Source organism: Eublepharis macularius, chromosome 17 (assembly GCF_028583425.1).
Source record: "Eublepharis macularius isolate TG4126 chromosome 17, MPM_Emac_v1.0, whole genome shotgun sequence".
In the NCBI taxonomy this organism is placed as follows: domain Eukaryota; kingdom Metazoa; phylum Chordata; class Lepidosauria; order Squamata; family Eublepharidae; genus Eublepharis; species Eublepharis macularius.
Genome location: NC_072806.1, coordinates 21,642,252 through 21,664,320, shown reverse-complemented (window position 1 = coordinate 21,664,320; position 22,069 = coordinate 21,642,252). Strand labels below are relative to the sequence as shown.

At 45.9% G+C, this 22,069-nt stretch overlaps 1 protein-coding gene across 2 annotated transcripts in view; it reads left to right on the top strand.

Moving 5' to 3' along the window:
- Positions 1 to 22,069, top strand: part of MMP28 (matrix metallopeptidase 28) — a 31,711-nt gene that overhangs the window by 3,295 nt on the left and 6,347 nt on the right. For both annotated transcript variants that reach the window (XM_055001447.1, XM_055001448.1), the window contains exons 2-5: positions 6,895 to 6,971; positions 11,625 to 11,812; positions 19,250 to 19,471; positions 20,525 to 20,770. In XM_055001447.1, coding sequence (XP_054857422.1) covers positions 6,895 to 6,971; positions 11,625 to 11,812; positions 19,250 to 19,471; positions 20,525 to 20,770 — 733 coding nt within the window. The remainder of the gene's footprint in view (positions 1 to 6,894; positions 6,972 to 11,624; positions 11,813 to 19,249; positions 19,472 to 20,524; positions 20,771 to 22,069) is intronic.

Sequence of the window (22,069 nt, the reverse complement as noted above, 5' to 3'; positions counted from 1 at the left end):
ACAGCCCGGATCAGGCCTCTGATGGACGGTGGATCACTCTCCCGCTCAGCAGCGGCCCAATCCTGACCATTTTGGGCCCCTTTTCAGCCATTTCAGCCCCTTTTTGCCACTTTGGGCCCAATTTTGGCCCAGAATGGCCAGGATTGGGTCCAAAACAGCCAGGATAGGTGATGTCAGGGGGTGCGGCATATGCAAATCAATTATGCTAATGACACACTTCCGGTGATGGCAGGGGGCATGGCATATGCTAATGAGTTACGCTAATGAATCCCTGCAGCTCTTTTTCTACGAAATGACCCCTGGGTACAAGGCAAGCTTCCAAAAGCAGTGGCATCTCAACGTCTGGGTAGACACGTATGAGGGAAGAAAGTCCTTCAGTATGCTGGTCCCCTGTTGCTTAGGGCTTTAAAGTTCAAAAACAGCACTTGGATTTGAGCCTGGAAATGAAATTGGAAGCCAGTGATGCTGGATTAAAAATGAGTGTAATATGATCAAGGCAATTCACCCTAGATAGCAACTGGGGAGGCCACATGTTGAACCAACGGGCATTTCCTTGTCATAGACGCCCCACATATAGTACATTACAATCAACCACTTTCAATCTGTTTTGCCAGTTTTTGTAGGGGTTTGTGAGACTATGACTCCATGGTATAGCATAAACTCCGCATGCAGAAAGATCCAGGTTCAATCCCTGGCATGTCTCTTTGAAGCATCTCTGGTAGAAGGAGAAACTCTTCTCCTCCTTCCCTAGTGGGAGCAGATAACACTGAACCCAAAGGGCCAGAGCTATGACTTTGTATAAGGCAACTTTATATGTTTGCAGAGAGGATTAGTGGCATATGTATGTGTGGAAGGTCCCAAGTAGAGATGGGCACGAACCGAAATAAGAACCAGAATTAAGTATGAACAAGACTGGTTCGTGGTTTGTGAACCACGGTTCATCAGATCCCATTTCTGACGAACCACCACGAACTTTTAGGCTAGTTTGTTTGGTTCATTTTTTGGTTCGTCACTGCAGACAGCCTAGTGCCAATCAATCAGTTTCCTAGGCAACAGGGGATGGACTTCCTGCAGACCTTCTTCTGACCCGGAAGTGACCTTCTGCTGGCCTGGAAGTGACCTTCTGCTGACCTGGAAGTGTCGGTTTTCTGACCTGGATGTTACATTTTCATGAACCAAATGAACCGGTTCGTGAATCAGGGGCGGGTTCATGAAAGTTCACGGTTTGTGGTTCGTGAAATTTGACGAACCACGAACCACATGGTTCGGGGGGTTTTCAGTTCGTGCTCATCTCTAGTCCCAAGTCCAGTCTGAGGATCTTCAGCAAAAGGAACTCAGGTTTCAAACACTAGGAAAGACTTTTATCTGCCAGACAGCCTGGAGAGCAGCTATGTATCTCTGTAGTCAGAACACAGGCCATCGTCACACGGGCATCTCTTCCGTTAAATTTACAGCATATAGCGTCCTACCTGTTATCGGCACAGTAACGTTTCTTTGGGTCACCTAACGGCTCTTCGCGCCACCAGCTGTCCACACCGAAGCACTCTGTTCTGTTCTCTCTAACTGCGCAGAAGCAGCTCCTCCCCCCCCTTTTTTATTATTCTGGTGTTTAATTCCGCTATAATGGAATAACAGCATATAAACATTCCGTTAGAGCAAAACATTACGACCCTTTTGTTTTTCCAACTTTGAAATTATATAAATAGCCCTTTGCCCGCAGAAAACTCCCTGTCTGACGTGATCCCCATCGCTGAAGACTCTGCCATGGCGATTGAGTCATTTTTACTTCAGCAGAAAGTTTGCATTGTGTTATGGCGTTATGGCGTTATAAGGACATAATAAAATTAAAAAAAGGGGAGTCGCAGGAAGAAATGGATTCTGGGATTGAAGGGAGGGCATAGGACATTGTGAGGCGAAATACATCGATGTGAGGCATTCACACTGAGGCACAAAATAGCGCGACTATCAAGCACAAAGCAGAAGAGAGAAAATCGCTTCAGTGTTGGAATAAGGTGGGTGTTTGCCAGGAAATAGCGCCATTTTAGCGCTAAATAAAAGCCCGTGTGACGACGGCCACAGCTGCTGTGTATGGTTCTTCAGTGGAACAATAAATCTAAGCCCTTGCAAAGCAGTGCACCATTTGAAAATGGCACTCTTGGAAATACTGCAAAGGATTCTCAGTACAATCTTCTAAAGTTGCATGGTGGTGTAAATGGGGAGTGGGCAGGACTGTGGCTCAGTGGTCAAGCAACTGCATGGCATGCAGAAAGACCCAGGTTCAATCCCCGGCATTTCCAGGTAAAAAGAACCTGGCAGTCGGTGCCGTGAAAGATTTCCACCTAAGGCCTTGGAGAGCCACTGAAGTCTCACTAGACAATACTCACCTTGATGTTTAGTATAATGCAGCTTCCAGTATTCCTGTTTCATGGCCCAGCACTAACATTTTGGCACTTTTTCATTCTAAAAGAAATAAAACTTGCTGCTCCAATATTAGGTTCAACCCTTCTCAAATGAAAAAGTCCATTCCTCCCTCATTCTATGCTCCCTCCACCCTAATTTGTGCCGGAGAGATATCTCTGCCTGCAAGAAGCCTCTCCTAACATGCCTTGACCTGTGGTTTTCTGAGGGTAGCCCCTGCCTTCAGCCGTCTGCAGAAACTTTCATTTCATTTTTTTTGCTCTGTTTCCCCTCTCATTCCAGTCTGCAGGGCAAAAGGAAAGGGGGGTAGCAGTCCGGAAGAGTCCCAGGCACGTTTTTCCATAATGCTTTTTCTGTTAGTTTCCTGCTGTTTTGGAATATTCTATAGAAAACAGCATTTCCTCTTTTGCAGCTGGGAGAAAGAAACACAAGATGGGAGAAGTTTTTGGTCTTGAGAAGGCACTGATGCCAACTCCAAGTTTACTGCAGAATCTTTAAAGCTGTTTTGTTCCTTAAAGCAGGGTTGATTGACTCAGATTGCCTTGGGGGTTCTGAGAATTCAGCCCATTGATGTTATCTGAGCTTTTAGCTGGTTTGAAGTTCTGACTGCCTAGTTACACCAGACCTGAATTTAGGAGGGGAGGGGAGGATTCTCAAACAAGCCGTCTTGCAGAAAAATAAAACTTCCTTTCTATTTTCCCGATCTGTTTTTCATAGCTGATGCATTCTCCCAGCATCCCACAAGCTTCTGATATCTGAAAATGAATGAACCAAAGCTTAAGACGGAGATAATGTTGGTAGGAGAATTGGAACCAATCTAGATGAGGTGTTGGGTAATTTGGGATCAGATTGCTACAAAAAGGCACCTGTGGCATATTATGTGGGTATGTTATGGCCATGGTGTTAGGGAAAGGAGAACCTAACACCTTGCAGTACTTGTTCTCTGATAAAAATGCCTCCCTGCCCAACTGTTTCTATCCCTGATTTGTGTGTGTGTGTGTGGGGGGGGTTCTTAAAGAACTTAAAGAGGACACTTTTGATTGAGGAAATTACATGGGGAGTAAAGAATTAAGCCACCTCTCCCCAGTTTGTGGTGCTGATCCATATTAGCACCCCCCTTGCTTTTTTGCAACAGTGCAATCCTAAGCAGAGTTACGTCAATCTAAGTGTATTGATTTCAATGGGCTTAGACTGGAGTAACTCTTCTTAGGATTGCACTGTAAATGACTTGTGCATGGATGTGATTGCAGCTCCACAGTGTCATGTATCATTTGACCTTACTGTTCATTTGGGGAAATGTCAGATAGAGCAACACTCTCCCAGAAAGAGAAGGTTTTGATGCTTCTGGAACGACAAGTATCTTCTTTTCCTAGTTGAGTCTGATCCACCAATTGTGTCTATTGATGGAACAAAAGGATGCTGCTACTGTCATTTGTGTTTTGGTGAATTCTAGGTTAGGCTACTACAATACACATCATGGTGGACTGCCCTTGAAGACTGGGCAGAAACTGCAGTTAGTCCGAAATGCTCCTGGCTTTTGAGGACAAGCTGGGGGGACGTTGCTCTGAGAATGGCATTGGTTTCCTCTGTGCTTCTGGGTTCAGTTCAGGGTGCTGGTTTTGACAAAGCCATAAACAGCCTGGATCATCAGAGAGCAGAAATGTGGGTGCTGTGGTGGAAATTAATGAAACTGACAAAGAGTTTCTCCTGTCTCTCTTTCACCAGCAATGCAAGAAAGTACATCAGTGAATGTGACAAAATTTTTACTACTACTACATTTGTGGATATGAAAGAGAGGTTAAAATACGGCAGGGTGTGAAGAGAGACATTCACAAAAGTGTACAACTGTATGGGGGGGATGGCTTGCTGGGGTCTAAGAAAACATCTTTCGTAGGTGTCGCATGCAAACCACAGGAATGTTCAAATGCCACTGCAAACCCACCATCCTGCATGACAATGGATTGGTTTTAAAAGCCACCTACAAGGACATTTTAAAGCTGTGTTTCTGACTTCTGGTGCATGCTCAATAGCATGAAATCTAAAGAGTCTGAAACTACACTTGGATGGATATGTGTATATCAGGAAGGTCTTGTGGCAATTTTTGAAAAATGAAAGCCAGCTCTGGGGAGGTTATGATTTTTTGACAGGGGTGAGGTGATAGGAAGGAGAATGGGCATAATGCTTTCCTCACTTGCTGTTTTTCAGTTTTAAAATAAATGACCCTTCCCCAAGCTGCTTTCTACCTCGTGGGTGTCCATCCACGCAGCTCTTTCTGCTAAATAAAACTGTACACAGGAAATCCCCTGCCATGGGTTTATGCATTTTCAAAACTTTTATTAAAAAACAACAACACAGGTCTGTCCAGGGTACCAAGACAGAATGATTCTTTTAAAAGAATCTGACAATTGCGAGATATGCAAAAGAGCGTTAAGGATTTTGATGATAAAGGAAAGAGTGTCCAATTCAGATAAGTGAGAAGTGTTTACAATCTAATTCACAAGCACGGACTTGTGTATTATGCAGGATGGAAAAAATCTGGGTTTGGGCAAGTGTAATTTAAGAGCTTTTTGAAAAGAAAAATAACCCATATTAGCGCTTGACAAGTTGTATTTTGTACGTGTCCTCTAGCCTGGCTTTGATGTCCTCAGATCAAGCCCAGCAACTGGTATTATCCATAAAGGACAAATGAATGCCAAAAACATAAATAAAAGCAAAGACCATTGTTGTTCCAGGTGTCACATATTGCATCTAACACGGTGATGGCACCTCTGAGGGAAGGCTGGCCTCTGGCAGAACTCTGTGCCTGAAATTCTTTTCACTGTCCACGTTGGAATTTTCTTTTTCTGCTGTTGCTGCATCTGGGGCGTATTTATTCCAGACATTTGAGCTGAAACGCTGATAAGGGAGTGCCTAGAAGAACAGAGCTGGTACAGAAGCGGATGCTGGAATGAGGGGGTTTGGCTCATAGCTGAATTAATTGTAAAGGCAAGCTTGGAACGGAGGCTGGTTGTGTGTCGTTAGCATAGCTGATTTGCGTATGCCACACCCCCTGACATCACCTATCCTGGCTGCTTTGGATGCAGTCCTGGCCATTCAGGGCCAAAATTGGGGCCAAAATAGCAAAAAGGGGCTCAAAATGGCCAAAAAGGGGCCCAAAATGGTCAGGATCGGGCTGCTGCTGTGTGGGAGAGTTATCCACCACCCGTCAGAGGCCCAATCCGGGCTGTTTCGGCCCCAATCCAGGCTGAAATGGACCCAAAATGGCCAAGAGTCAGGTGGGTGGGGCCACCTGACATGTGACCTCTTTAGGGAACTGCCGGAACTGCGTTCCTGCGCGTTCCCCCTCGAAATGAGCCCTGGGCACAGGCAAAAGCTGTCTGAAGAGCCATGTGTCCTCTTGATGGGAAACAGTCTCAGGATCCTAACGGGGATAATTTTGAGAGAATCAGGGCGAAGCTACAAGTGACGAATGACACTTGAACAGCAAGTGTATTTCTCCCTGTTCACTTGCGCTCCACTCAATCCACTTGCTGTTCAAGTGTCATTCGTCACTTGTAGCTTGGCCCTCAGAGGAGACGCTGAAAGTTTCCTTATTGGATCTCTGATGAAAAGGGGCGATACTGGGGTGTGTAATTACGGAGGAGGGGGAGATTAACCCTGTCCCTCTCCCTGAGCTCTGAACATTAATCCCTCCCTCAAGTTGCTATTTACCCCATTGGGTGAAACACATAAGTTGCCTGATTGCCATGAATCTGACTGGGTGACCTTGGGCCAGTTGCACATAATCAGCCTAACCTACCTCACAGGGTTGATATGTGGATAAAATGAGGAAGGGAGAATGATGTCTGTTACCCTGAGATTCTTACAGGAAAGGTAGGGTTTAAATGTATTAGATAAGTAGAGAGAGGATTGGGGGGGCGCAGAGACGGAAACGGAAATGGTGTCGGAGAGATTCTTACTGGGCTACTTTCACACATGTTGGAGAATGTGCTTTCAATCCCCTTTGAATGCACTTTAGCAATCGTTTGCAACTAAATTTTCCTGCATAAAACAGGAAAATCCAGTTGCAAATTATTACTAAAGGGCATCGAAAGCACATTATCCATCATGTGTGAAAGTAGCATGTGTTTCCCTCGCTGGGCCAAAGAGCAGCTCCCAGGGAAGTGTGCGAATATTGAGGTAAGGAAAATGATGCAACGAGAAAGCGTTAATGCCCCCCCCCATGGTACTGATCCAAATTTCTGTCCTCCCCACCAGAGATTGCTGTTTAGCAATTTAAAAATAAATATTAAGGAACGGTACCTCATCGTGGCTCTTCCAGCATTCCTCCTGTCGAAGACTGTCTGGTAGCCCATATCGTTGACCAAGAGCATCCAACTCACAGTCTCACCTCTGCAGGAGCTTTCTACTCTCTCTTTTCTGAAAGACTTGTCACCCAATTGCCATTTTTTTAAAAAAACATCCTTTTGGTTTTAGAGGTTCCTTGAGAAATATGGCTACTTGGGGTCCACTCACCGAGGAATACGGCCTGCAGAGTTTTCCGAAGCTGTCAGGTAAGGCCAGTTCTTGTGCTGTTTTCACCACAACCTTGACTCTGGCTCTCTGTTCCCACAACTCCATCGTGGGGTGGACTTGCAATAGGGTTGCCAGCCTCCAGGTGGTGGCTGGAGATCTCCCAGAATTACAACTGATCTCCAGGTGACAAAGAACAGTTCGCCTGGAGAAAATGGCTGCTTTGGGAAGTGGACTCTATGGCATTATGCCATTCTTTTTTTGTTTTTAAACTTTTATTAAACATTTTTTAACAAACAAACAACAACAACATTCAACATTTACAAAGTGCAATATTGTTATAAGATTTCCATAACAAAATGTTTGGTAGCAAGTAAAATCTAGTTCTATTGGATCTCTCTAGTTCTATTTGGTTCCAAAGTAGTTATGCCAATTAGTAAAACCATACCTATATTAAGCTTAAATACAAACGTTCAAATTTCTGGCATTATGCCATTCTGAGGCCCCGTTCCTCCCCAAACCCTGCCCTCTCCAGGTTCCATCCTCCAAATCTCCAGGAATTTCCTGAACTTGACCTGGCAACCCTAACCTGCAAAGAGGTTATGGGCTCGTACACTGATGTTTTTTGGCTACCATTAAAAAAAATAAGGCCCTGAATCTGCCTTGTTTGTTTAGACCTTTATACCCTGATATTTTCCCCCAATGAGGACCCAAAGAGGCTTACAGCATCATTCTCCCCATGCCAGTTTTTGTTTTTACAACAACCCTGCGAGGTAGGTTTCGCTGAGAATGACTGGCTACGGTCACCCAGCAAACTTCCATGGCAGAGGGGAGTTTCAAGCCTAGGCCTCTCAGAGCCAAGCTACAAGTGACGCCTGACACAGGTTGGACACTTGTCAGCTTCCCTCAAGTTTTGATGGGAAATGTAGGCGTCCTGGTTTTACAGCTTGGCTCTCCATTACAGCTGCAAGACCAGGATGCCTACATTTCCCATCAAAACTTGAGGGAAGCTGACAAGTGTCCAACCTGTGTCAGGCGTCACTTGTAGCTTGGCTCTCAGATCCTAGTCCAACCACCACTCTCCGCTGGCTCTCCAGTGCGACTCTGATATGGAGTTAGAAACATCTAGCCCAGATCATTGACTGATATTGGTTCCCCAGGGTCTCCCGGAAGGACTCTTTGCCAGTCTTGTTGAGATCCATTTAAGTGAAGATGTTAGAGACTGAAATTTGTCTGCATGGAAAGCAGGTGCTCAGTCACTGAACTACAGAACCTCCTTCAAGGGTTTCCTGACACGTTTTGCCTTTAGGCTTCACGCCAGTTCCATGTCCAAAGAGTTCATTCTCTCCTCAGTTCTGCTACCCGAGAAATGCTCTACCCGTGAGGTAACCATCATAACTTTGGTTTGTGCTGTAATAATAATATAATAATAACATTCGATTTATATACCTCCCTTCAGGACAACTTAATGCCCACTCAGAGCGGTTTACAAAGTATATTATTATTATCCCCACAACAATAATCACCCTGTGAGGTGGGTGAGGCTGAGAGAGCTCTGAGAGAGCTGTGACTGACCCAAAGTCACTCAGCTGTCTTAACGTGGAGGAGTGGAGAAATCAAACCTGGTTCTCCAGATTAGAGTCCCGCGCTCTTAACCACTACACCAAACTGGCTCTCTGGTTAAAGTGTCGGATTAGGACCTGGGAGATCCAGGTTCAAATTCCCACTCTGCCATGGACAGTTGCTGGATGGCCCTGGGCCAGTCACACACGCTCAGCCTAAACTACCTCACAAGCTCGCTGGGAGGACAAAACGGAGACGGGGAGAACGTTGCAAGCCACTTTGGCTTCCCACTGGTGAGAATAATGAGAAATAAATGAAGTAAGTAAAAAAACCCTACACTCTCTCTGCAAAGGCCTACCTGAAAGATCAGTTAGTTTTTTCATTCCAGAGTATTCGCTGCATTCATCTATTGCAGCAAAAATATTCGGCAGACTTTTGATTCCAGCGTAAGCTTTTGTGGGCCAAAGTCCATTTCATCAGATGCGCTTAGTGGATCATTCTTAGGCAGGAGAGAAAATTGTAAACAGCAAAACCAAATGGCCATGAGTCACAGGAAGAACAAAGTGAGATGAAGTGAAGTAAAACTCATATTTAATGAAGAAAAGTACACAGAAAAATTGTGAGAATAGTGGCTGATGATAATCCAGCCTTCCGAGTTAACGTCGGTAATACTCGAGGAATCCCAGGTTTTGTTAGCTAGTGATATTTATAAAAAGAGACTGGGGTTTAACCTTCCCCACCTGCAAACCCTTCCCCCAGCCATATCCCCCAACTGAGTTTCAGTGATGTGTATTTATTATATACATTTGCCATCGTCCAGGTGGGACCTGGAGATGTCCTGGAATTACAACTGATTTCCAGACGACAATTCCCCCGGAGAAAAGGAGTTTTTTGGAGGGTGGACTCTATGGCATTATACTCCTCTCTCCAAACCCTGCTCCCTCCTCTCCCCAAACCCTGCTCCAGCGATCCAGGAATTTCTCAATCTGGAGTTGGCAACCCTTTTAAGTGGTTGAGTTGCAAATCAGCACTCTACTGGTTCGAATCCCACTACTGCCATGAGCTCAGTAGGTGGCCTTGGGTAAGCCACTCCTCTCAGCCCCAGCTCCCCAGCTGTATGGTGGGAATAATAACACTGACTTGTTCACCGCTCTGGGTGAGGCACTAATCTGTCTAGAAGAGTGGTATATAAGTGCAGTTACTATTATTATTTATTATTATATCTGCAACACATCTGTGGGGAGAAACGGCAGGTGTATTAACACCAGCCCCCTGCCCGTCATGAAATCCTGTCTCTATTACAATCTTTTAGAAAAATGTTTAGCGGAGAACTGGGTCTCGAGGCCTCGGCCTTTGCTAAACATCTAATTTAGCCCTCAGAAGTGATTCCTTAGAAGTGATCTAGCCCTACAAGCGCAGCTAGCTTAGGAACACAGGGAGAGCCTGTTTCCACTGGCACAGTTTCGCACGCCCCTCGATTGTTTCCCTTGTATGGCCGGGACTCCTCTTTGAGAGCTATACGAAAGCAGCGATTCAGGGCCAGCTGGAAGATTCCATAGATGCCATTGCTACATTCTGGATTCTGGCCATCTTGAAACACTCCCTCTGCCCCCACCCTTCACCACCATCGAAATCCAACAGTCCTACTGTGATACATACTGGTCGGCTAGAAAACAGAATACTGTTTATATACAGGTTACCAACTGTCCAGGGGAAGAAAAAAAAGAAACTTTGACCAGACTGAATTTTTTAAAATTTCACTTAACTTGCCAGAAGAACATGGGGGCAATGCTGTTTTCCTCTGACCCTCTTGGCTTTTTTAAAAAGTTAGTTTTTGTCCTGGATTCCACCCATAAGCCCTACCCAGATAGCAGAATGTTTTATTTTGAGAGTTAGTACTCAATTTCACTTCAATGCTCCGTGTATCATTCTGTGTGGATCATACTGTGCTGTTTCAAACTTGCCCCCCTTTGTGCGATGCTGCGTTTAAATAACATACTTTGTAAACCACTCTGAGTGGGCATTAAGTTGTCCTGAAGGGCAGTATATAAATCAAATATTATTATTATAAATTGTACCATATTATTCAAATGGCATTGGGGTCATTTAAACTCCAATTAAAGGGAATGGGAGGAAATCAAACCCATCACATCCAAGGTATGGGGGGTCCAAATGTCCCCAGCATGCTGTCAGTTCTAATTTAACAACAGCAACTATGTTGATGCAGAAGTTAAAATATGGAGGTGCAGAAAGCACTTTTTATTTTAGTGATTTACAGGGAACTCCTAACCAGGAGTTGCTGACTCAAATTCTGATCCTAGATTGTAATAATAAACTTGAACTTGAACTCCTGTCTACTCCCATTGATTTCAATGGTCTTAGACTGGAGTAACTCTGCTTAGGATTTCAGTGTTAGAGTCTCTTGGAGGGAAGGCAACATGATATAGCTCAATCTCATCAGATCTTGGAAGCTAAGCAGGGTCAGTACTTGAATGGGGGACCAACATGGAAGACTCTGCAGAGGAAGGCACTGGCAAACCACCTCTGCTTCTCCCTTGCCTTGAAATCCCATTGTTGGGGTCGCCATAAGTCAGTTGTGATTTTACGGCATGTACGTACTTATGCAGAATTTCTAATTTGTTCACTAGGTTCACAACAGTGCTACAAAGGAAGCTGTTGTACACTCTCAGGTCTTGTCTAGGGGTGTGCAAGGCCTGCCTGTTTTGGTAAACCTGATTCGGTTTTAACTGAATCAGGAAACCGTTTCGGTATTCAGGGAATACCGAATTGGCAAGCTGATTTGGTCTTATCTAGTTCAGCCTTGCCTACTCTAACGGGCATTCATTCTCCAGAGTCTCATGTAGATCCTGTCATTTTTCCTGACTCCCTACAACTTGAGATTCTCTAAGTGGAAATGCCAGGAATTACACCTGGGACTTTTTGCATGCAAAGCAGGTAAATTATACCTGAGCCATGGCCCCTCTAGGATAAGTATATCTCTCTTTTACCCTAACCACATGGATCTGTCCAGGATTTCAGACTAGTTCCTTTCACCCCCAAAGTGACAATCCTGTTCTTAAATGTAATAATGTCCCACGTGCAAATTATGTCCCAATTCTCTCCTGTTCCAGGGAATTTCAGTGGGTATCCCACCTGTCTCTCAGTGGCAAGCTAGATGCTTCCACTGTCCATCAGATGAACCTTCCCCGATGTGGCGTGAATGATGCACGGAGCTTTGCTGCATGGAAGGAACGTATGGATGCCTTGCTCTTGGGTCGGAGAGCGGAGAAGAAGCGCAGGAAACGGTACTCACACCAAAGTATGTCCTTCGGGGGCGGGGAGCGTGTTGCAAAGATGGTTCGCCTTGAGAAGGGGGCTGTGTTGTTTTAAAAGAAACCCTGATTTAAGGAACAGTCATTTCAAAATGCAATCTGTTTTTAAATTGATGTATCGTCGAAGGCTTTCACGGCTGGAGAACGATGGTTGTTGTGGGTTTTCCGGGCTGTATTGCCGTGGTCTTGGCATTGTAGTTCCTGACATTTTGCCAGCAGCTGTGGCTGGCATCTTCAGAGGTGTAGCACCAAAAGACAGAGATCTCTCAGTGTCACAGTGTGGACAAGATGTTGGCAGGTCATTTGTATCTACTCAGGAGGGGTGGGGTTGAGCTGAGTCATCCTGTAAGAGTTTCCCAGGGTGTGGAATGCTAATGGCGGGAGGCTTCACTGTATCCTGAGGAGGTTCTTTTGCATATGGATTGGTGCTTGATGTGCTAATCTTCTCCGCAGGGCTATTGTCGAGTATAGAGTGTTTTGTTAGCCTGGTGTTTTTCAGAACTGGAAACCATGCTCTGTTCATTCTTAAGGTTTCTTCTTTCCTGTTGAAGTTTTGCTTATGCTTGTGAATTTCAATGGCTTCTCTGTGCAGTCTGACAAAGTAGTTGGAAGTGTTGTCCAGTATTTTGGTGTCCTGGAATAAGATACTGTGCCACGGCAATACAGCCCGGAAAACCCGCAACAACCATGTTTTTAAATTGGTTGCAAAAAGCAAGGAGTTGCATCATGTTGCAACAAAGTGACCAGCGTTCTTCAACGCAGCCTTAAAGGTTACAGTGTCCCAGTCTCCCCAGGATAGATATTAGAGGATGAATTTCCGTTAAATGCAACTTCTCCTCCCACTGACAACACCATGGTAATTCTACAACCAGCATCTAATACGAACGCCCCTTTGTTGTTGTTCTTGTCCTTTATTATTATTTTTTATTATTAATAATAAAATACATGTATCAAATATATCATACACAATGATGTAATGTTATTTTTGGTGAACGAGACTCTTTACAGTATAACAACGCTGAAGGAAATGTTTTGAATTGTGTACCCATCTTTTATTTATAATTTTCAAGATTTCAGCCAGTTCCCCAAAGAAAAAGAGGAATAGCATATTTGTCTTAGCTTCCAGTTCTGTATGCCTTCTGGCCCAGATAAACAACAAGGGAGAATTCCAGGCATTTAAGTTGTTGCTGCTGAAATTCCAAATTGTTGTTCAGATAGACTGCTTCTGGTTTGAAGCTCTTCTACAAAAACCAAAAACCTAACCACCCACACTATCCAAAAACCCTCACTAAACAATGAAATCCTAAACAGTTACTCCAGTCTAAGCCCATTGAGTTCCAGCAAGATGTTTAATTATTCCTGCTGAAAAATAAATGCTCTGTTTTGCAATGTTTTTTTTTAATGTCAATATGGGATAGAGCAGTTTTGTGGCCACTTCTGGGCTGCAACCCAAGCTGGTCTCCCACTTTCAACACCGAAAACAAAAATATGAAAAACAAAGCAAAAAATAAAGTAAGAACTTAAAACCATTTAAGAGTTGCCTCAAAGGTAACATCTGGATTGAGACTCTCTTCCCTGCCAAATCGTTGTTGTTCAGCCACACCAAAAGCATTGATTAGATTAGAAATGGAATGGTTGTCTTGCAGATACTGAGGCGCTGGGCCCAGTTCTGTGTACTGGCTGTCGATTTAATATCTTTTCCTAGAGAGCTTGAGCAAGCTTACAACAGCTGTGCTGGAGCCATGGGAAATGTAAATGGCTGGAGTCGGCAAGTGCTTCTGGGATGGTTCCAGATGTGCTTGACAAGATAACATCTGTTCTCACTGGCTGGAAACCAAAAGGCGCCATGGCCTGCCTTTCCTTTCCCCCAATTTCTGTATGTCAATCTCCTCTGCCAAGCCTCTTTCAAAATGTTAACATGGTAGAACAAGAAGTTGGTGACCTGTTACACTCTGAAATGCAGCATCGTGATACTGTTAAATTGAGAATCAAATGTCTTCTCACCAAGAATTCCACAGAACTCTTCAGCAGGCTGCTTGTTCAATATAAAAAGGGGTGTGTGAAAGGAGAGGGGGAGGAAGTTGATCTGGGGCCTGATAGAGAAGCTCAACGCCTGCACTTTGTTGCATGGTTCAGAGAGGGGATGTGGGAAGTGTTGGCAACATAAGTCCATTAGGTGTGCTCGGTGCAAATTCGTTTTCAGTGTTTAGAAGTGGGAAATGGTCATATGGAAAAGTCAGCAGTTAACGGGATCCTTTCCCAGCACTAATTGGAACACGTGAATCTCTGGTAAGGCAACTTGCAGACAACAATGTACTGGTGTGCGTGTGGGAGGGGTGTGTGTGGGCAGCTCTGATCATTGTCTGGCTTGCGAGAGCAGCCTTTTCCTCCTGCAGTCTTTGAGCAGGTCACTTTCTCCTAGGGATCCCAACCTCCAGGTGGAACCCAGAGATCTCCTGGCATTACAACTAATCTCCAGACTACAAAGATTAGTTCCCATGGGCAAAATGGCTGCTTTGAAGGGTGGACTCTCTGGCATTATACTGTGCTGAGATCCCTCCCCTCCTCAAAGTCCTCCCTACCCAGACTGCACCCCCAAATCTTCAGGAATTTCTCAACTCAGAGCTGGCAAGCAACCCCAACTTCTCCCTCAGGTTTGGTCCCTCCAATCCCTTTTATTGTCTTTCTGCTGCTCTCAACATTCTTTGCCTCAGGAAAAGGGGGAGCAGCTATTGGGGGCAGGGAAGGGAAAGAGGACATGGTGGGGGAAGGGGAAATGAGATGTCCCCCACTTGTGGGTCCCCACTTATAATAGTTATATATGTGACACACAAGAGTTAGGGTTACCAACCTCCATGTGGGGCTTGGAGTTCTCCTGAAATAACTGATCTCTATAGAGGTCAGTTTCCTGGAGAAAATGTAGCTTTGGAGGGCGGACTCTGTGGTATACCATAGAGTCTAGGAGAAATGGAAGTCCCTCCCTAGAACCATCTCCAAAACCAGAGTTAGCAATCTTAGCATGTGTACAGAGAGGAGAAAGTCTCAGAACCCTTATGTAGAACGTGTAATGTGTAGCTGGACTTTACTTCCTTTTGCCGGGGAAAGATGGGATGGAGGAAGCCAAGGGAAGATGGTGGCCACCCTGTGGCTTTTCCTGAGACACCTTGGCCTCCCAGCTACTTCTCTAGTGAGATTGGATTGCCCTCACACAAGAAAAACATATTGTGAGAATCAGCCCGGCGTTAAATAATATTTGTTTAACTTGTTGGTTTCTGCCTTTTGCTCAAAAAACATCAATGTATGTTGAATCTATTCCAGATATCCTGGAGGGCAGCTGTTGTGGTGTTTGAGTCATGCTTCATTATTGCAATCTTAATTGCATTTAGTCATCTTTCTGTCATGTCACTGAGTAGGGGAGTGGAACAGGTTTGCGCCACACCTCAGATGAGGCGTGGTGCTTCAGGCCAGCTGCAGCTGGTTGTGGGAAAGACTGGTGCCTCGCTGTGAGATGTGTATGCAGAAGTTACCAGCCAACAATATTTTTACTAGTCTGTCTGCCCATAAATTAGGGCCAAACAACACACAACAAAAGGTCTGTGATTCATTATCTAGTTCTAAAAAGCATTGTGGGGGGGCGGCAGTGGCGGGGGCGGGGGGGAGAGAAGAATTTGAAGCACCTCATAGTAAGGGGCATTTCCAACAAATCAATCAAAAAAGAAGGAAGTCAAAACCATTTCCTCTTCCACAGCACTGTGGCCCTGATTCTTTTCAACCTCCTACACGCCCCAGGGTACTTGCATGTTATAGTTGTAGAACTCTTGTCATTTGACTTACAGTCATTTTTTGTGACGGAAAAAAATGGTCCTGCGTTTGTTAGAGTTTTGTAAATCCCCTTGCCTGGTTCCTGGACCCATTTCAGATTCGCCACAGGTGAGCAATCAAGCTCTGAATGGCAAGTGTAAGATACATACAGTAATTTTGATGGAATGGTTTTTCAATACCTATAACTTGCCCCATTATGGCCAGGTAGGGTAGAAAACTAAGGGCTTGAGATGTATCTTGGTTCTCCTGCCTGCCATGGGTTATAAAAGTTGGGAGGTGGCTTAAGATGGGAAAGAAGGCAGTCAAGTATCTAACCGTCCACAATACGTGCCTAGTGGGCTGCATATGGCTTGGTAAGATGCTATGTTATGCAAGATGGCCTTACCCATATGCAAGTCAATAGAGCAGTGAAATTGGAGCAGATTGGAGGTGTCAATCTTATTCCTAAGGAAAACTTTAAATAAAAGTTTTATTTATTTATAGTCTCGCTTTCTCACTGAGGGCCAAGCTACACATGACAAATGACACTTGAACAGCAAGTGTATTTCTCCCTGTTCACTTGCCCTCCACTCAATCCACTTGCCGTTCAAGTGTCATTCGTCATGTGTAGCTTGGCCCTGAGACTCAAGGCAGATTACAAAACCTAGCAATGCAACAGGAACAGTAAAAGACATAGAATAAACATTGTGATAAAATTGGATTACAAAGTCAGAAAACAATGCAATAAGGCAAAATAAAAAAAATAAAATACAAGCAGGCACAAACGGAGCCAGAATCCAAGAGGCTACTTTAGGGTTGCCTAAAAGCTTGAGCAGGCACAACGGGGATCTTTAATTTTTTGAAGGAGTAATGATTCCTAGCTCCCACCCTACGTTGCTTTGGAAATATGTTCTCAGTTTCAAAATGTGGGACGGTGAAGGGAACTATTGAAACAACCATCCAAAGTCCCTTTTAGCAAATGGAGCTAGGTTGGTATATTTGGAACTTGTGAGCTACTCTGTGGATGTCACTAACACATGAGGAACTGGAGCTAGATCGCTTCAGATTTCAAGTAGGGCTAATATGAATATTCTCCATTTGGGGTTTTTTTTTTGGATATCCTATCTATCCTACCTTTTCTCATGGTTGTTTTCTACTGTTTGCAGTGACTGCAGTCACTTTCCCCCAATTTCCCCCAATTTCAGGTGGGTAGTCATGTTGGTCTGTAGGAGAAGAGCAAGAGTCAGGTCCAGTAGCACCTTAAAGACCAACTATATTTCCAGGAGAAAAGAGCAAGAGTCCAGTAGCACCTATAATAAGTATCAGATAGGTATCTGAAAAAAGTGAGCTGTGGCTCACAAAAGCTCATATGCTACCACAAATTTTGTTAGTCTTATAGGTGCTACTGAACTCTTGCTCTTTTCTACTGCTACAGACAGACTAACATGGCTACCCATCTTGAGAGATTTCCAGGGTTTGAGCTTTTGAGAGTCAGAGCTCCCTTCATAGGGGTGCCATTCCCCCATCTGGGGTGGGGAATCCCCTGCTCCCCCCTCTCCCCCACTTACTTGGCCAGCAGGGAGGGCATGCTTCCCAGGGCACTCCCCTGGGCAGTGCAGCATGCCCCAGGCAGCGCACCACCCTCCCACACCCACAGCAGCCCAATTCGAGTTGAATCACGCCCCACAGCAGGCCCATTTTGGGACAAATTGCACCCCACAGCGGGTTGATTCAGCCTCTTGGTGAGCATGGGAGTGCTCCCAGGCTGCCCTTTGACTCCTGTGATGACATCACTTTCGGGAAGTGATGTCATTGCACAAGCTGGGAGCACACACATGGAAACAGACCCAAGAATGCAGCAAGGTAAGTGCCAGGCTCCCAATCTCCTGCCGGGGGAGTCAGGGGACCTGGCAACCCTTTCCCTTCATCATCTAGCTGGTCTTTAAGGTGCTACTGGACCCAAATCTTGATTCCCCCCCAGTTTGTGGCTAGTGCCATGGCAATATTTTCTCCCCTTTTGTTTTTATTTGATACTGGACAATCAGGGATCACCTACTAGGTGTGATGATACTGCAACACCATATAGCCTAATGGTTATTTGCCAAGGTCACTACAAAGAAAGTCCTTTTGGGGTGAGGGCAGTGCTGTGTGTGTAAATCATGTGGGTGATCCTAACCAGTCAGGGCTCACAAAGAGAAAAAACTTCGCAGCCATTTTTAACAATAATCTCCACCATCCCAAAGTATCACCAAAACGTGGGGCCTCTCTTTATTCTGAGGAAGCTGTTTGCAGATCTACGGGGATCCCTTTTCTGGCAGGTAACATATTAGCGTTAAAAATTAGCATCCCGTCTTTAAATAGTTAATTAAAGATTTCTTACAGCCTTTTTGTCTTTGGATCAGAGTCTGCATCTTAAAATTCAGACTATTCGACTTAGTCTCTAGGGTCTTGGTGAAAGTAGAAGGGGGCGGAGTGTCAGAGAGGATTTTTTCAGTGTATGAGGGAGACTGACAGTCCTACTCCCCTCTTGGAGGGGAGCCCAGGGTGAAAGCCCCTGGGCCTCAATCTTTATTATTCTACGATTCCTTGATATCTCCCTTGCTTGTTGTGGTGAGCTCATTGTTTATCTTGCATTCCTACAGGAAGCATCTAGTCTGAGCCAAGTCTGCCTTTTTTTTCTTCAGAAAGGGGAATGTTGATAAGATTCTTGTGAGTTCTTTGTCCTGCCCCTGGAATCGGAGCAAGAGAATCCAGTCAGGTCAATATATGTACCACAGTGAGGTAGAGGAATCCGGAGGCATTCAGAGTGAATGAGGCCACTTCATATGGCAAGTGGGGAGTGCTATTTTTGAACACTTCTCTGAGTAAAGAAGATTTCTCACCAGCACATGAAGGGAGAAGGGGTCTGTGGTGCTCTTTATTATGAGCATTGTGTTGTGGAGAATTTTTAAAGCAAAGAAATAGTTCAACAATGGGATTTCCTTCTCATCTGTATGAACAAAGTGAGAAGGGATGTAAATTGCAAATTTCTAGAAATTTGGGGGTGGAGCTTGTGGAGGGTGGAGTTTGGGGAGGAGCCTCACAGTGGGATACAATGCCCATACAGTCCACACTCCAAAGCTGCCCGTTTCTCCAGGGGAACTGATCTCTGTCGTCTGGAAATAAGTTGTAATTCTGGGAGGTTTTCAGGTCCCACTTAGAGGTTGACAATTCTAGATGCAATACTTTCTACCGCCTCGGGACCTGACTACCACTTTCCAGCCTCATTCTGCTGCAAGTGTAAATTAGTCCTCAACTGAAGGATCTTGGACGAGGCTTACCTCTTGGAGCTGGGCTTACTTCACAATTCCCAAAGTGCAAAAGTTCCTATCAAGCATGTAACTTGTGATGAATTTCTTTGTGAAACATAAACAAGGGTCTAACTGTCAGGGATCCCAGAGCTTAGTCAGTTGGTCTACCCAGGAGAACCATCCTAAAACAATAATGAAGGAAGCATTTATTGTAGAGAGAGAGAAGGCATGCGCTTCCTCTAGTCATCTGTTAGGGGGCAAGGTGAGACTCGTATCAGCAACTCTGTTTCTTAGCTGGCAGACTATATGGTGCCCGTCTCTTTCTTTTCACAGGTGGCCAGTGGTACAAACGGCATCTGACCTACCGGGTGGTGAACTGGCCCTGGTACTTACCCCAGCAGCAGGTCCGCCTGGCGGTGAAGGCAGCTTTTGAGCTCTGGAGCAACGTCTCCTCCTTGGTGTTCTGGGAGGCAACAAGCGACCCAGCAGACATTCGCCTGACTTTCTTCCACGGGGACCACAACGACGGAACAGACAATGCCTTTGATGGTCCAGGTGCTGACCCCTCCTGCCTCCTACACTCCTCCAAATCCTCCAGCTACATCCCCAAATCCGCTTACCAGTTCCTGACCTGCAGCTCCACATTTCCCCTTTCAGTCGAGATAGCCTGTTACAATACACTGGTCAGTTGTATGGAGAGTGCCCTCAAGTCAGAGAATAGTAAAGAGTCCAGTAGCACCTTTAAGACTAACCTACTTTATTGTAGCATAAGCTTTTGAGAACCACAGCTCTCTTCGTCAGATGCAACTGTGGTTCTCGAAAGCTTATGCTACAATAAAGTTGGTTAGTCTTAAAGGTGCTACTGGACTCTTTACTATTTTGCGACTACAGACTAACACGGCTAACTCCTCTGGATCTATGATTCAAGTCAGAGCTGACTTATGGTGACCCCTGGTGGGGTTTTCATGCCATGAGACTAAGAGCCAAGCTACAAGTGATGCCTTACACAGGTTGGACACTTGTCAGCTTCCTTCAAGTTTTGATGGGAAATGTAGGCGTCCTGGTTTTACAGCTTGGCTCTCCATTACAGCTGCAAGACCAGGATGCCTACAAGGCGTCACTTGTAGCTTGGCTCTAAAAGAGGTGGTTTGCCATTGCCTGCCTCTGCAACCCTGGTCTTCGTTGGAGGTCTCCCATCCAATTACTAACCAAGGCCGACCCTGCTTAGCTTCCAAGATCTAATGAGTAGCCTGGGCCTTCCAGATCAGAGCAGGCCAATATTATTATCATTGCATTATGTTTCAGATGGAGCACTGAGCTTAGAGGAACTTATCTAAGGCAAATTAGTGAGTTTGTAGCAGAAAGGAGATTTGAACCAGAAGCTCTGAGATCCTAGTTCATTCCTTTAGCTGAGCTGGTACAAGAAGTCCCAAGAAGGGAATTATTTTTAAAACCAAGAATAGACCAGCAAGGTTGCACATTCCCCACCACTCCTGTGAGCTTCCTTTTTGACATTACTGTGGAACCATGAAAAACAGAGCTGGCGGGTTTTTTAACACCAGAGCACAACTCTTATGGGTTTTAATGGCATCTGATCTTTTCCTCCAGGAGGTGCTTTGGCACATGCCTTCTTCCCACGCCGTGGTGAGGCGCATTTTGACAATGATGAGAGGTGGTCACTGGACAGTAGCAAGGGCCGCAACCTCTTTGTGGTGGTGGCGCATGAGATCGGGCATACACTGGGCTTGGAGCATTCCCCAGTGCGCAGTGCGCTGATGTCCCCTTACTACAAAAAACTGGGCAAGGATTTTGTCCTCAGCTGGGATGACATTCTTGCGATCCAGAATTTATATGGTGGGTATGACTTCCCTGTATCCAGTTCTCTCTCTGCTTAATTTCTAAAGGGGGAGGGAGAGGGGGATTTGAACACCCATGATGCTGCCTTCTACAGGGCCGGATTGATGGGGGGGCAGGGGGTGTAGTCTGCCCCCGGCACCGCCAAAGAGGGGGCACTGGGCGCAGTTGCCAGCCCCAGGAGCTCGCTGCCAGCCCCGGGAGTGCGCCTGAGGAAAGGCGAACGGTGCGGGCAGCCTCCCAGCTACCTGTGCTGCCTTTTGCCTTTCCCGCAGGACAAGGGGCGACCGGCTTGTGGGAAAGGCAAAAGGCAGCACGAGTGGCTGGGAGGCCACCCGCGCCGTTCACCTTTCCCCAGGACAAGGGGCGCGCGGCAAGCCGGCCGCCCCTTGGCCTGCGGGGCAGGTGAACGGCGTGGGCAGCCTCCGAGCCACTTGCGCTGCTGCCAGCTCCATGGCGCGCCAGGTCAGCCAGCTTGCTGCGGTAGCGGGGGGGGGGGCACCCCAGTGTGATGACGTTACGGGAGTGATGTCATCACGCAGCGCCAGGAGGCAGCTGAACGGGGCAGGTGAACGGCGCGGGCAGCCTCTGAGCCACTTGCGCTGCCGCCAGCTCCATGGCGCGCCAGGTCAGCCAGCTTGCCGCGGTAGCGGGGGGGCACCCCAGTGTGATGACGTTACAGGAGTGATGTCATCACGCAGCGCCAGGAGCACGTGCGAGCTATGCATGCGCATAGAGCCTGACTACGGTTGCCCTGGGCACTGGCAACCATAGATCCGGCCCTGCCTTCTACTGAACTAGAACACCTGGTCCATCAAGCTCAGTAAATGGCAGTGGTTCTCCAGGGTCTCAGGTGGAGGTCTCAGGTGGAGGTCTTTCACATCACTTCCTAACTGATCTCTTTAACTTGAGATGCTGAGGATTGAACCTGGGACCTTATGCATGCCAAGCCGATGCTCTTCCACTGAGCCACAGCCCCTCTCCTAATGTGGCAGTGGCGGCAGGGCATGAGATTTCCACACAGGTTCTCAAACTTGAGGTTCCCAAACAATTGTGAAGTTAGGCTTAAGCTTTTAAAAAAATATTTTTTTCTTTTCCAAACATTTGTACATACAACAATAACAAAATGGTGTCGCTATAATTATACATAGAAAACTCTGAACAACAGATTTATTGGTTGTTGTGGGTTTTCCGGGCTGTATTGCCGTGGTCTTGGCATTGTAGTTCCTGACTACAGCAGCTGTGGCTGGCATCTTCAGAGGTGTAGCACCAAAAGACAGAGATCTCTCAGTGTGAGAT